At 36.4% G+C, this 16,143-nt stretch overlaps 1 protein-coding gene and 2 long non-coding RNA genes across 3 annotated transcripts in view; all 3 read right to left on the bottom strand.

The window, feature by feature from the left end:
• Window positions 1-10,462: 10,462 nt before the first annotated feature.
• Window positions 10,463-11,398, bottom strand: LOC140336203 (uncharacterized). The gene is made up of 4 exons (XR_011921831.1): window positions 11,218-11,398; window positions 10,899-10,950; window positions 10,687-10,753; window positions 10,463-10,591 (listed from the first exon to the last, which is right to left on the bottom strand). It is a non-coding gene; the product is annotated as an uncharacterized lncRNA (long non-coding RNA).
• Window positions 11,399-11,543: 145 nt separating this feature from the next.
• On the bottom strand, window positions 11,544-12,801 carry LOC140337190 (cysteine-rich secretory protein LCCL domain-containing 2-like). Its single transcript, XM_072420783.1, has 5 exons — window positions 12,741-12,801; window positions 12,431-12,653; window positions 12,052-12,103; window positions 11,873-11,939; window positions 11,544-11,786 (listed from the first exon to the last, which is right to left on the bottom strand). Exons 1-5 carry the CDS (start codon window positions 12,783-12,785, stop codon window positions 11,544-11,546), a joined length of 630 nt encoding a protein of 209 aa, XP_072276884.1. The 5' UTR covers window positions 12,786-12,801.
• Window positions 12,802-14,861: 2,060 nt separating this feature from the next.
• Window positions 14,862-16,143, bottom strand: part of LOC140337425 (uncharacterized) — a 3,495-nt gene continuing 2,213 nt past the window's right edge. The window contains exon 3 of the long non-coding RNA XR_011922043.1: window positions 14,862-14,913. This is a non-coding gene — a long non-coding RNA (uncharacterized lncRNA). The remainder of the gene's footprint in view (window positions 14,914-16,143) is intronic.

A 16,143-nucleotide genomic window follows, 5' to 3' on the forward strand; every position in this document is an offset into this window, starting at 1 on the left:
ACAGGGGCAGTAGAAGAAACAGGGAGGGTAGTGCTAGAAACAGGGGCAGTAGAAGAAACAGGGAGGGTAGTGCTAGAAACAGGGGCAGTAGAAGAGACAGGGAGAGTTGTACTAGAGGCATCTACAATAGCAGAGGAAGAAACAGTTGAAGCTGTGAGGTTGGTAAACAACATAAAGGAGCTGACTGATGTTCCATAACTGAGGCTGCTGACACCATTTCTAATGGAGCCAATGTACTCTGCTTGACCTGGCATCTTCATTACTTTGACATAACCTCCTCCATTGGAGCTTACTCCGGCATGAACAGCAGCTACGCATATGGGAGAGTTCTGTAAAGATAAGTATACATTTGAGTTTAGGTGTCCTAAAAGGTAAAAAAATAAAGGTGACAAGCAGGTTTAGTTACATAAATATTATTTTAGAAATAAAATCTAGATAAAAATATTATAGAGGTCTTGAAAGCTTTTTATAACTCAATCTTTTGGAAATAACCATGATTAGGGATGAGCGAGTTTTTTAAATTGTAACCTAAGTTTCCCTTTTTTTTTTTTAATTCGATCTCGTTTAGCGATTTCTCAGCCAATCAGAGAGCACCAGAGAGGACCCATCGGAAGTTCGAGGACATTTTGGTAAGAATGCCAGAGGCATTCTCGCTCATCCCTAACTGTAATCTTGTAGGGACAGTTATTTTCTTGCCCATAGTAAAATTATTGTTGCAACAGTGCTCTTTAAAGGGAGGTAATCCTTTTTTTATGACTGATATCACCAAACAATTAGTTATTACAGCTGGGCACATAACCCAATGGCCTCATACATTCATTTTATGTCTACTGGTTGTTTTACTGTTGGAAAGTGGTTGCCTACATGCCTTACAGTTTCGACTACGAAAGACTGATTTGAAATCTTTGCATATATAAAAAACTTGCATTTGTTCAGAACTAATGTATTGTGTTTTTAAATGAAGGTATTTCAATTAACTACTGATAAGGAAAACAAAATCTACTCACAGTGAAAGTTTGAAAGCTTATTTAAAAGAGAAAGTTACAAAGTAAACAGGTAAAGCTAGAAAAGTAAAAAAATTAACCTGCGTGGAGACCCCCATTGCAGTTTATAGAGGATCTAACTTGATAGCTATGTCGAAGGTTTATTTAATACCGTATTATGAATATTTATTCTGGATTATGAATTATATGAATTCTGGACAAGTGCCTTGTGAAAGCTCCCAAACATAAATATCTGACACATTAAGCTAATATTAATTACAGAGACATTAGAAGGAATCATATGAGACACTAGTTCCAGCTATCATGGAACAACTTATCAATTGACCGTCCTTCAGAGTCCTAAAATGTCCTAAAATGCCTCACCAAAGAGACCAAACTCTCCCTATGACCAACAACAAGACATTCCAAGGACCTGGAGAGCAACAATTTGTTTTCATAATGATTTCTAGTACAATTCATTCTAGCAAGCAAACCTGTGTAAAAAAAAAAAACTTAAAATTGCATTTATTAGTAGTCTATAGTAATAATGTGACATAGGGCCTGATTTATTAAAACTCTCCAAGGCTGGAGAGGATATACTTTCATCAGTGAATCTGAGTGATACAGCAAACCTGGTATGGATTTAATAAACGCATTTGCTATTTGTTAGGTTCACTGATAAAACTGTATCCTCTCCAGTCTTGGAGAGCTTTAATAAATCAGGCCCAATGTATCTCTTGTGATCCTGTCTATGCTGCCTTAGCACTTAGGAAATCAGCTATTGTGTAATAGCAGAAAAAAACATTGAGAAATCAAAGCCTCAAGACAGAAAGACATAAGCAATATTGTTTTTTTATTTTTGCAGTTTGAGGAAGCATGTAAGGGCTCCTACCTCTGTGTAGGTATCTGTTCCCCATACGGAGAGGCTCTTCGTCAGACATCCAGCTGGACAATACACGCTAAAATACAGAATTAAGAAGAACCTCTTTAAAATCTGATATACTTAGACAGTTGTGTTCCTCTTTTAGTAATTTCCCCAAATTTCCTCCCCTGATGACAACTGACAACTACTTTCAGTTAGACAAGGAGTGGTAAAAAATGTCTGCAACAGACAGCTAAAAAACATGACATATGTATACAGGTAGTCCCCGAGTTAAGGACATCCGACATACGGACGACACCTAGATACAAACTGGGCTTCTGTTGGGTTAGCACAAGTTTATTTAATACCAATTATGGCTCACCAACAATAATGCTTTACCAGTATATACTGGTATATGTATATCATATATGAGGTCATCCTAAAGGAATGCAGCATATCGTTTAACTGGTATCCTTATAAGGTAGAATACTGGTTTAAGGGATGATCATTGGTCAGTACTGGTCAAACACTGGCCATTGTCTTAGTTCCTTCCTGAGTAGTTAAAAACACAGAGGCTTACCTAATTAACTAGTCTTGACCAGAACTAACTGTATGCAACATATTTTTTGATCATCTGCCAAGCCATTAATTTGGAAGACTCCTTGGATGAATGCAACTCATTTCTGCAGCTAAGTATTTTTGTTGTATTTAACTCTGTTACTGCATTGTTTTATCTATCTGTCTTTATTAATAAATAGTATCATCGTTCAAGTCTTTGTATTATCCCTCTTTGTACACTTCAAATTCAACCCATTAATATTTGCATGAACTGTCACAAATTATATCCGTGACATAACAGCTTCCCTGCTCACTCGTGTGCAGTATGGAGGCTTGATGGGGGGAAAGGGGGTGGTTTGCATGACTTACAGAAGAAATCTTTTGCTAAACACAGCTGAGGTTGTGGATGATCCTAAGAACTGAACTGCTCTGCAGCCCCTTGTAACTCTTTATTCACCAAGACAAACTCAGCAGTTTTTTCTTTCTGCATATTAAAGCACAGTTAATAAATGTGAAGTATTTTTTCTTTGCTTTGTTTGTGATTAACTCACAGTGAGGATTTTATACAGTACCTGACACCACGCTGCCTAATAATTCATTGAGACAAACATCTGTCCTAATTGCATTTATTAAAATAATGTACCTGTTCTGACTTACATACAAGTTTAGAGGTCACTAGTACTCTTTAAACAATGTGCCTCTAAATGGAAGGCACTGGGTAATGTCCTATTGTAAAAGATGTAGTACAAAGACCACACCAATGGTCAGGGGGCCTGAAAAAACATGTTAATTAGTTCATATTAAGGTAAGGGTAAATGGGTCGGCACTTTCTTTTATTCGTACCCTAAATACTGCATGAACTTAAAATGAAGAACTCAATAGAAAACTGGAGAGACTATTGTCAATAATATTATATCTCTACTATAACTAGGAATGAGGGCTATGCAGCATAGTGGCTATTGAAGGTCTAAAATGAGTTAGGACCCAGTTGTGTGACCTCCATAGAACTATTATTTCAGAAGAAGGCCAGCAAATGGCAGGCTGGATATTTCAGCTTTATCAACTTAGAAATACTGTAATAGAAAGCCATAATAATATACTTACCTTGCAGTATCATCCATGAGATCAGCTCCTGTGGTCGAACAGGAAACTAAAACTAAAAACAAGTTTTTGATTATTTGGAAACACAGTTCATATTAGGATTAGAATATGAAGTAATTTTTTTTGTGTAATACACAATTATTTAACAAAAAGGAAACAGATGTTAAAATGTTTCAAACATCTAAACACATCATCAAGCCATCATTTTATTGAAAGTGTGTTCCTACAAATATAATTGGTAGTGTGTTTTTACAATCTGCCTTCCATAGCAGCCTGTCTGTGGGACATTCTGTAGGACAGTGGTTCCCAACCTATTGGAGCTTGGTTCCCAACCTATTGGACCACTAAATGTATGGACTCCGGACCACGCATGCCGAGGAGCCGTGTGTCACTAAAAGAGGAAGAAACTTCCCCCCAGAGTGACGTCATCATGCTAGAACCTGCCCACTCTCCCATCGCAACCCGCCCACCACCCTGAGCCTGTGATGTCTCTGGGAGACGTGGTCCACGGCTCTGGCCAGTGCGACCCCCCCAAGCGCGGGCCTTCTCCTGACCCCGTTGGGGGGTGCACTGGCCAGAGCCATGGCCCACCTATCAGACGGCCTAGTGGACACCAGTGAGCCACAGACCAGGGGTTCGGGACCACTGCTGTAGGATATGAGGACAGGTTGTCAAATGCAGGGACTGCATTATGAGTAATACTTGGCAATGAAATGTTGCTTTATTGAACTTCTGGTTTTCTCTCTAGATTTTTTTGTGAGCTGTTCTCATAGCTGTTTCACATACCAAGAATATTATAACCTTGCTGTTAAATCTAAGATTGTGAAGGAGGAGAAGATGTCATGCTACTACTCTAAAAAGACCAGACCGCGGGTAAATTCACAGAACTTGGAGTTTGATTTATAATCATCCTGTGGGGTTTTACTAAGCAGTACATTATTTCAAATAAATATAACGTTTTATTTGGAAATGAATGCATATTAATGTGGGAACCTTGACAATATTTCTTTCTGCACATGCTGACATTCTGTACAGGACACACTGGACAGGCCTAATTTATTATTAATTTAATTAAAAATTCAATTCATTTAAAACATTTGTTAAGAGCAAATGATTTTTAAGAAATCCATCACAGGTTTGATAGATCACCCAGGTTCTCCCATGATGGTCTGTCTGCTCCAGATTTAGAAAACTTTAATAAATCGGGCTCAATGTTAGTAATTTAGAAAGTTGACTTTCCATTGAGCCCACACATTGATTGTGGGCAGCAGAGATGGCTGTGGCTTTCAATGTTGGGTATGGTATTCTCATGCCAAGTTGGAAAGACACTCAACTGGCAGTGGAAGATTTTGGGGTGGGCCAGAGGGTCTGGCATCTAGGGTAACTTATCACTAAATACACGTCAGCTTAATAGCTGGAGACATATTCATGTCTTGCATTATGTTAGAGCTCTGTCCCATTTACCTAAACCAGCAACCTACCTGCATATCCAGGACTGCATGACTGTATATGTGACTCTGCAATATAACGCATACAGTTAGTTATTTAAAAAGATACTATTACACAAGCATTTCATATCATGATTTGCATAAAAGTATTGCATTACAAGATATCTATAATAAAACATTTAGACAGATTTATTTAAAAAAAAAATCTTCCACACTAATCATTACAGCTGTAAATGCCTGTGCTGTATGGAGCCCAGTTACCACTGGGCAAGCTCCCTCTCTGCCATCATTATCCTCCACCCAGCTTCTTCTGGTTTTGGCATTTTATGCCATTTTATTTGGTTGGTCTAGGACAGGGGTTGGCAAACTTTCATGGCCAATAGGTCATTTCCAGGGTGGGAGGGAGCACACTAGGTCGGACTCTGAGTCCCGCCCTAATGGCTCCACCCACCACAAGGGACTGCCCCTGAAGTGAAATCCCTCTCCTCCGTAGCCACGGATTGCCGGACGGCATTAGGCCGGATCAGTCAGGGGGCTTTAGGCCGGAACAAACTACCAGCTAGGCCGTATCTGGCTTAAAGGCCAGAGTTTGCCAACCCTTGGTCTAGGATAATGTAACTCCCATGCATGTGCATGGGACTCCATTTATTCCAGCAACTAGCAGATCCCAGGTTTGTACACAACCAAAAACAGAATGTGAAAAGAAGCCCTAATTCATAGACAGAGTATAAAAAAACCTTTTGCACGCAGATTCTGGGGAATGCTAAGTAGCCCAAATTTTGGAAGAAGAAGATGATCATACACTACATTTTTATTTTGTAACTGTTGGAGTTTGTTCTTTGAGCGACCCCATTTTGTGGAGTGTCAAGAAATATTTATTCCAGCAAGGGGGTTGATTGTTGGAAGGAATGGTGGGGAATGTGGATACACTTGGACTTTTATATTATGTATATAACATCATATATTAATTATATACATACCTGCGCGCACAACTGCTAAAAACATAAGGGGCAATGCAGATAGCAAATGCATTCTGTAGAAAGACAACACAAATTATTCAAAAGCTTTCTGATATTTAACAAACACACACATATATGTTAATAAATGTTGGTTGTGAACTTAAAAGAAAATTCATGCTCAGATAAGGTTTGTAATAAGGAGAAACTCCACTTCTGTGTAGTGTCATTAATGCACCCCGTATTAAATAACTATTTAAAAATGGGGTTATAAAAAAGGATATAAAATAATAAAAACAATATAAAACACCTGTTTAAAGATCGGGTTGCATCTTATACCTTATTACAGCAACATTATATCTATATTTCAACAACACATGTATTAAAATATGTAAGCTTTGCCACTTTTACATTATTTGATGATATTCAGATATCTTCCAATCGCCAACCAACATTCACGTTTTCTTTGCCCTCCTTTTCTTTTTCTCCCTTTTACTCTCAAATCTTCCGTATAACCTATTGGTTCTCTATCTTGTAGGTCCACTTATGGTAGTAGTATAGCTAAGCTCTGTTTCATGAAACCAATCTCCAGTGGTAACTGCTCTGAGTTGTACACTTGATTTTATTTCCTTATTTTTGTGCTATAGTGTTAATCTCAACGGCTGAGTCTCAGTAATCTATGAAAGTTCACTAAAATTCAATTACTATATTACATTCACAAGCTTCAAATACTGAACCTGAAACCTTTTTTCAGGTATATATAAATATATATATATATATATATATATATATATATATATATATATATATAATTTTTAGGGATTCAAATGTAACAGCCAATTAGGGCTCATATAAAGAAACTGCCTTATGTAGTACCCCTTTAGTGATAGATCCCTTTAAGCAAAAGGGGGTGTAATTTTAGAGGTTTTTTTCCAGATTGTTCTAGGCCTGGTTCTAACCTGAGCATATTTGGTTGTTGGTCTCCCATCACTAGGAAGAGTTTCTCCTTATAGTGTATTGAAAGCCAATTGTTCACAGTATGTATTTCTCTGCTTGCCAGTAGGTGAGTTTGGCACCCATTATGGTGGATATTCAAGAGTAGATAATTAAAAAAAATAATAATTAAAATTATAGAATTAGACAGTTTAAATGAACCCCAAATACAAAAATGTATATGCAATTATGCATCAAATAGCATACAAATTAATAAACTTGCTGAGTGCAATAAATGCCATGTTTTTACCTAGCCTAGTTTTTTTAAGTGTTCCTTACTGTAGTACAGCATTTTATTATATTGATGAAAGCACCTCTGTACTGGGGTTAATAGACACATACTGAAGATGCTTGCATATGGAAGCTTCTATGGGCCTCAGCTGTGTTATGTGAATTCCGTGGGTTCTGCATGTGGCTTCATTACTTTCCATAAACAAATAAAAGCTATAGATGCTAGGAAAATCGTGTTTGATTTTGTTTTTCATGAATTTTGTTTACTTGTCTATATCTGGGTGTGAAAAACAGATGCTTTCACTATCTTTTTTAAGTGTATTGGTACTATATGGAATGAAGGTGCGTTGCCCTGGCCTGTGCCCCTGTCTTCTCCAAAATGCCTCTTGCAGGAATTGTTGCTGTCACTACATTGATTAGTGAAACTGGACTTGTATATATTTTTAAGTGATGATACTACAATTTATATAACCTTTGATACACCATTTCATTTTCAATTTCTGCCACTTTGTCAGATTAAATCAAAAAAGCCTGTAGGTACCTTGATGTTGGTTTTGTATGTTCTTTAAATCATTTATTCAAATAAATACATTTTTTACAACTATGTACTTAGATCAAATTGTTCATCTCTAAGAAAAAAGCTTTCATGAAAGAAACACATAAACTACCATTACTGTGCTTTGTTGTCATCATGATCCTCTTCATTCAGTACTTCATTCATTGGCAATGATTAGTCTGACATCCCACCTACATGGTTGATCAATGAATCAACAGGTAGGTATAGCAGCCAGTAAAATAGAAATCTCAGCAGGAGGCCAGCCAAGTTTTAAAAGAATTTCGTGTCTTCTTTTCTAGATACAGTGGGCCTAATTTATTAAAGCTTTCCAAGACTGGAGAAGATTGACTATCATGGGAGAATCTAGGTGATCCAGCAACCTGGAATGCATTTCTTCAAACCATTTGCTATTATTGGGCAAATGTTTTCAATCTTGGACCGGGTCCGTTCCAGGTTTGCTGGATCACCCAGGTTCACCCATGATAGTCTATCTTCCCTAGTCTTGTAGAGCTGTAATAAATCTTTAATAAAGCTTTAATAAAAATATTTTAAGAAATATTAGCATCATACACTCATTAAAATAACAATCAAAAATTGTGATTGTTAAATCCTTGACCCTATCGTGTTGCAAAGATTGCAAAATGTTTATATGTTCTTCAGGTTCACATAAAACTATTAATCCAGGCATTTAGCTAAAGCAAAGTCCCCAAATCTAGTCCTCAAGGGCCAAGATCCTCATTTTAGTATTTCTCCAATAGACTGCAGTAATTGAAATAGGGAACAGTACAAAAAGTCAGAAAATGTCTTATATACTAAATATATATATATATACATTATATATGAACTACATAGTTGAGTCTAAGTATTTTTCATCTCTAACAATCTAGTCTCACAGTTGTATATGTAATACTACAATATACAGAGATCAAATTTATTCCAAACTTAAAGAAAGAGAAATATAATCAAAAATGTACCTGATCTAGGTTGCAGTTCCTTCTGTGGTTGAATATCTAAAGCTTCTCTCGTACTTGTGTTCCTAGTTTTTTAAGGGACCAATATTATGTTTTTGTACATGATTTTACTATGTAATCAATGAATTAGTAATGACAACAGACACATGGAAATGAGGTTACTTCTCCCCAGTTTATTTCTGAATATTTGTAAAGCAGACAGGGAAGAACAAATAGAAACATTTAGACTGATCTACTTCTCTAGGGGTAAAAAAAACAAATGTTATTTGAGTATAATTTTTACATACATGATTGACATTGGTTTACCCAGAGTAAGGGAAGATGTACCTGGCAAAGTCTATTTTCGTTTTTAAGGTTTTTAATTTATCCTTTAGACATTTCAAAGCAGAATAAAAGCCTGGCATTACATACAATAAAAACCTGTCTACCAAATTTATGGGGCAGGTAACATAAATTATGAATATTTTTTTTTGTATGTTTAGCATAATGTCTCAGTGTAAACAGTTTTCTGAACAAATTCATAGATATCCTGCCACTGACTTTTAGTTAGCGGCAGTGTTTTCCTGCCCTGCATGTTCCCTCAGTTGGCTGTTTTGATGGAGACCTAATAGACCAGCATTCACTAACCAACAGGCCGTGAGAAAATTTTGGTGGTCCACAGAAAATATTTATTAATAATAAAACAAAAATAATATTCTAAAAAATTCTTATATTCTGAATGACAATTTTGTTCTTTATATTGCACTAAATTGACAAACTGTATCAGAGACAGGAAAACAAGGGAGGAGCAGCGTGACGTCAGTGTAGTCTTAAGTTGTATGAGGCGACCATTGCGGAGCCGTACACTTCCGTGTTGTTTCCACCATTACAACAGTGACCCTGCTCCGCCAATACCAATTGTTTTATTTTATTTCTCAGCTACTCTTTTAGTTAAGTATGACCGTAACTGTGTATGTTCTTTAGCTGTTGTATTTAATTGGCATCAAATAGTTTGACTTTGATAACTATCATTTATTGTTTGGTCTTAGATTCGAATGAAATAAACCCATAATGAGTGAGAAAAAGCAAGGCCGGGTAACAGACTCTGTTAGGGCAGGGATCAGCAGCTTGCTTGTCCTTTGAAGTTACTTTCAGTTTCGCTCTGCACTGCAGCCAGCATCGAGGAGTCACACAGAGGCAGACAGTGGCAGGAATCGGTGGGTGTTTTATTTGCGGGGGGGTGCTTTATTTTAAAAATCCTTTTGGATTTTTAAATATGTGGGTGGACTAAAACTTTTTCCATTACGTTTGGACAGGAAATAATTCCCTACTGTTTGATACTTGATAGTTGTCAGATCAGAAAATAAAGGAAACTTCCCTAGATAACATGTATTGCTGTTTGTGACGTCACTACTTTCTACCTGTTAAGATGAAGAGTGTCAGAGGAGAAAACATATCTGCCAACTGTGGAAGTTAGGAACCTGGGCACCTAGAGAACACAAGCCAAATGTAGACATGGCTGTACTAAGCTAATTTTTTTTTTGCATGGCTTAAATGAGAAAAGGGTAAATAAGTATAATGCTACATATTAGGCTTCATTTACTAAAGCTCTCCAAAACTGAAGGAGATAGCCTTCCATGGGTAAACCTGTGTGATCCAAAAAACATGGAATGTTTTTTTTTAAAATAATTTCCTATTATTTAGCAAATGCTTTCATTCATTGACCAAATCCATTCCATGGATCAGCAGGGTATAGGGAGGAATAACTGTGGCAAATGAACGAAGGGAAGAAATAAAAAGGGCCCTGAGGGAGTAAAGAAGAATTTTTGAGGTCATTCCATTCCTGGTGGATCCACTGTACATTTTTTGACCAGGTATCTTCCTTACTCTCACTAATCCTCCAGCATTTTCCAAAAATCCAGCATGGATAGCTGCTTTGCAAATTGAAGAACCCTAAGAAACAAGCACGATATTAAATGAAAGTATAATTTTGGACTATGCCACAATTTAATTTCAATATAGGAATAATATTTATGAGTTTAACTTACATCTGTGTAAATATAAGTTCCCCACACACTCTTTACATTCTTCAAGCAATCCGATGGACATTGGACCCTACGACATTGAAAACTTTGGATTGTTATTTGTTCTAATAACATTTGCAATATATATATATATATATATATTCTATTTTCTTTTTTGCTACTTGTTGTGTAACTCATTTTCTTTTAACCAATAATTATTTTAATACATAACTTACATTCTAATTGATCCTTGTAGCTCTCTAGCTGTAGGTGAACAGGATCCTTGGACTGGAAAGAAATGAATACAATGCTTTATCACAAATTTTCACTAGGGACAATACACTGATTTATATTGTAGCAATATAGTAATATATATTATTATATATAGTAATATTATTACTATTGTGCATTTAATCAGGGAAGCCAAAAAGAACATTTGTCCAAATACTACAGCTTCTGCTATTTTTACGGTTTTATTTGTCTGAGATATATGCAATGGCCCAAGCCATGTAGAACATAAATTCTTTTTACTGAGATCAGTTGATGTAATAATACCTGGTGGTTTTTGGGTTGATGGTTTTGTAGGTTTAGGAATGAAAGCATTATAGAAAACAAATGAGCCAGGCCATGATCCATAATTCCTCGTTGTGACTCCATTCTTGGTTGATCCATTGTAACTTGATTGACCAGCTGTTTTATTCACTGTCACTAATCCTCCATTGTCACTCAGTATCCCAGCATGGATAGCTGCTTTGCAAATGGATGAATCCTAAGAAAAACAAATGATATACATTACACACAATGACATACATGATATACATAAACAGTAATATTTTGTATGTTTTATTGTATTGGGCATGATCTGTTTGAGCTCAATCCTGTTAGACATAGAAGAAACTACCTGGCAGCTTTTGGGTTGGTGTATTTGTGGTTTTAGGAATTTGTGGCCTTGAGGTATTATAGAAGACAAATGAGCCAGGCCATGATCCATAATTCCTTGTTTTGACTCCATTCTTGGTTGATCCAATGTAACTTGATTGACCAGTTGTTTTCTTCACTGTCACTAATCCTCCATTGTTACTCAGTGTCCCGGCATGGATAGCTGCTTTGCAAATAGAGGAATCCTAAGAAAAATGAATAATATGCATTAACAGTATTATTTGGATTTTGTACTTTTTATAAAACAGTAGTAGGAGTTTGTTTAACTTACATCTGTGTAGACATCAGTTCCCCATACATTACTTCCATTAACCATGCAACCAGATGGACAATGGACTCTAGAGTATAGAAAACACATATATTTTTAAACAAGCACATATCTTTTTGAATTTTTTCCCTATATTACGTTTCTTCAGTTAGCATCATCATTTATCAGAAGACAATACATACAGTGCAATAGATTCTTGTAGGTCTTTAGCAGTAGTTGAACAGGTTCCTTGTACTGGAAAAGAAGGGAAAACATTATATTAACTCACATATCCGCATGGTAATAAAGTCATACTAATTTTGATGACAGACACTGCATAGTTTGTATTGCTGCATTCATCTAAGTTACAGCACACGTACCCATGTCATCCAATAGAAAGTCTCTACTGCTCAATATTCACATCAGTGGAATCTGATTGGCTAATATAAGTACTGTACCTTGTACATATTTATTGTAATGTGTACCATCTATTTTGATTCAATTTTGCAATCAGTTGATCAATTTTGCAACGCTTTTAGACATAGAATGTGTGTTCACAATTGTGATGTGATCGAAGGGTACCTGGTGGTTTTTGGGTTGGTGTATTTGTGGTTTTAGGAGTCTGTGGCCTTGAAGCATTATAGAAGACAAATGATCCAGGCCATGATCCATCATCCCTTGTTGTGACTCCATTCCTGGTTGATCCACTGTAACTTGATAGACCTGCTGTTTTCTTCACTGTCACTAATCCTCCATTGTTACCCAATGTCCCAGCATGGATAGCTGCTTTGCATATGGATGAATCCTAGGAAAAAATGAATGATATACATCAACAGTAATATTTGAGTCTTGTCATTTTTATAGAACAGAAGTAGGAGTTTGTTGAACTTACATCTGTGTAGACATCAGTTCCCCATACACAAATGTCATTATCCATGCAACCAGATGGACATAGGACTCTAGAGTATAGAAAACACTGGTTTGTATTCCTTGCTACAAGTACAGCTTTTTCTAATTACATTTTGCCTATATTTAGTAACATCAGTAATCAGAAGACAACACTTACAGTGCTGTAGATTCTTGTAGGTCTTTAGCAGTAGTTGAACAGGTTCCTCTTACTGGAATGGAAGAGAGAACACATGTCTACAAGGTATTATCACCATACACATACTAAACACCTCAGAAATCTGTATTATTACATCCCATATTTTTTTCAAGTTCATAGCACATTTACTCATATCATCTAAAAGAAATGTATTACTGCTCCACAATCATATAGGTGGAAGCTGATTGATTTGGGGATTTAAGCTTGTAAATTTGTATTGTGTTGGGCATCATCTGTTTGAGCTCAACAATTTTCCACCCTGTTAGATATAGAAGGGGCTATTTACAAAGCAATGAATCTGATTCTTTAAAACATTTCCTGGGACAGAATCAATTACTGCCATTGAAACACATAGACCCAGATGATTCCCCGCCAGGGAATGTTTTAGTGAATGTCAGATACTCTTCCTTACATAGACTCCAGAGTGTGTGTTCACAATTGTCATGTGATCAGAGACTACCTGGGAGCTTTTGGGTTGGTGTATTTGTGGGTTTAGGAATTTGTGGCCTAGAAGTATTATAGAAGACAAATGATCCAGGCCATGATCCATAATTCCTTGTTGTCATGTGATTGGAGACTACCTGGTAGCTTTTGGGTTGGTGTATTTGTGGGTTTAGGAATTTGTGGCCTTGAAGCTTCATAGAAGATAAATGATTTTGACCAAGATCCATAATTCCTTGTTGTGACCCCATTACTGATTGATCCACTGTAAGTTGATTGACCAGCAGTTTTCTTCACTGTCACTAATCCTCCATTGTTACTCAGTGTCCCAGCATGGATAGCTGCTTTGCAAATGGATGAATCCTATAGAAAAGCAATTATATACATCAACATTATCATTTGAGTAATGTTGTTTTTATAGAATAGTGGTAGGAGTTAGTTTAACCTACTTCTGTGTAGACATCAGTTCCCCATACATTTCTTCCATTAGTCATACAACCAGATGGGCATTGGACTCTAGAGTATAGAAAACACTGGTTTGTTTGTTTTTTTCAACAAGTACAGATATTTCTGAATATTCTTTCCCTATATTTCGTTTATCCAGTTAGTTATATCAGTCATCAGAAGACAATACTTACAGTGCAATAGATTCTTGTAGGTCTTTAGCAGTAGTGTAACAGGTTCCTTGTACTGGAAAAGAAGAGAAAACATATTCATTTACTTGTCTTTAAAGTATTACGGTCATGCTGATATTGATGACAGACGCTGTATAGATTGTATTGCTACATCCATTTTTTAAGCAAACAGCACATTTACCTATTTCATCCAACAGAAAGAGTTTACTATTCAATATGAATATCAGTGGAGTCTGATTGCCTAATATGGGTACTGTACCTTGTACATTACTGTAAAATGCATCATTTGTAAAACTTTGCAACCCTGTTAGACATAGATTGTTTGTTCACAATTGTGATGTGATCGGAGAGTACCTGATGGTTTTTGGGTTGGTTTATTTGTGGGTCTAGGGATTTGTGGTCTTGAAGCACCATAGAAGACAAATGATCCAGGCCATGATCCATAATTCCTTGTTTTGACTCCATTCTTGGTTGATCCATTGTAACTTGATTGACCAGCTGTTTTCTTCACTGTCACTATTCCTCCACTGTTACTCAGTGTCCCAGCATGGATAGCTGCTTTGCAAATAGAGGAATCCTAAGAAAAATGATTATTATGCATTACCAGTAATATTTGTGTATTGTACTTTTTAAAGATCAGAAGTAGGAGTTTGTGTAACTTACATCTGTGTAGACATCAGTACCCCAAACATTGGTTCCATTAACTGTGCAACCAGATGGACATTGGACTCTAGAGTATAGAAAAAACTGGTTTGTTTTTGCTGCAAGCACAGATTTTCCTAAATTAAAATGTCATATTTATCCAGTTAGCATTATCAACCATAAAACTTACTGTGCAATAGATTCTTGTAGATCGGTAGCAGTAGTTGAACAGGTTCCTTGTACTGGATAATAATAGAAAATATTAGATCAATTCACTTGTCTACAAAATAATATTACAAGGTAAGTCATGCAGATTATTATGAGAGGCACTGCATACTTTATTGCTGCACCCATCTACCCATTTCATCCAATAGAAAGGTTTTACTGCTCAATATGCATTCAATTGGAAGAATATTGGTAATATGGGTATGGTTGCTTGTCCATATTTATATTATAGTGCATCATCAGTTTGAGCTCTTTACAGTTTTGTTACCCTGTTGGACAAATAATGTGTGTTCACAAGTGTCATTTGACAGGAGACTACCTGGTGGCCTTTGGGTTGGTGATTTTGTTGACATTGTTCTTCTATATACAATGTGCAATGACATCCAGCAAGCCCAAAGATTTTTTTAGGGTATAATAAAAATTCTTCTTTTCCTGATTCCTGACTGAAGTATGCATGCATGGTCATATAGGAGATTACCTGTATTTTGTGTGTTGGTGCTTCTATGGGTTTAGGAGTTTGATGCACTATGGAAAACATTATAACTCCTTGGAGGTAACAAGATTAAATACTGGTGTTGTTTAGTTCTAGCCTAATGTTTGTAATGACTACTGCAATTTGTGAAAAGCTATTGCAGGGATACTGCAGTGTGTGCCAAACTATTTCATGTCTGCTTCATTATTTTCATTCATTATTTCATTGCCCTGCCCCTCCCATGACCAACATATTGGTGTGTTGATTTAATAAAGGAGGTAGAATGGTTACTTTGCTAAGTCATTGACTATGTCCATTAATCATTGTATATAAAGAAAGCCTATGTTTACTTTAAGCATCCAAACACAGTCAAGTAAAACCCTGTTTTTTATTTCCCTGTGCATGATTAAGTATTTAAAATTATCAAATCGTCATATAATCGTCATATAATAACTGCCAGCAGATATCAAAGACGTGAAGTTAATACAAATGAAAGACAATGGCACCCAGGTGAGGTAGATAAATGACAGGCAGGAGGTGGCAGGTATATAAGTGACAGGCAGGCCACATATATTGGGGATGGTCAGGATAAAAAGAGGGAGCTAGGATAGTGGGGTTATCCAGGGGCACAATCAAAATGGAAAGAATGAATAGAGAGGCCAGCAAAGATAATATCAGAATAATGTATACTTTATATACACACTTTAATAATGTAACAGTTGCAGGGGTTGACTAGGGCAGCGGTTCTGGGGGGCTGAAGATTTTGGGGGTCCAC

Source organism: Pyxicephalus adspersus, chromosome 8, assembly GCF_032062135.1.
Source record: "Pyxicephalus adspersus chromosome 8, UCB_Pads_2.0, whole genome shotgun sequence".
Classification (NCBI taxonomy): Eukaryota; Metazoa; Chordata; class Amphibia; order Anura; family Pyxicephalidae; genus Pyxicephalus; species Pyxicephalus adspersus.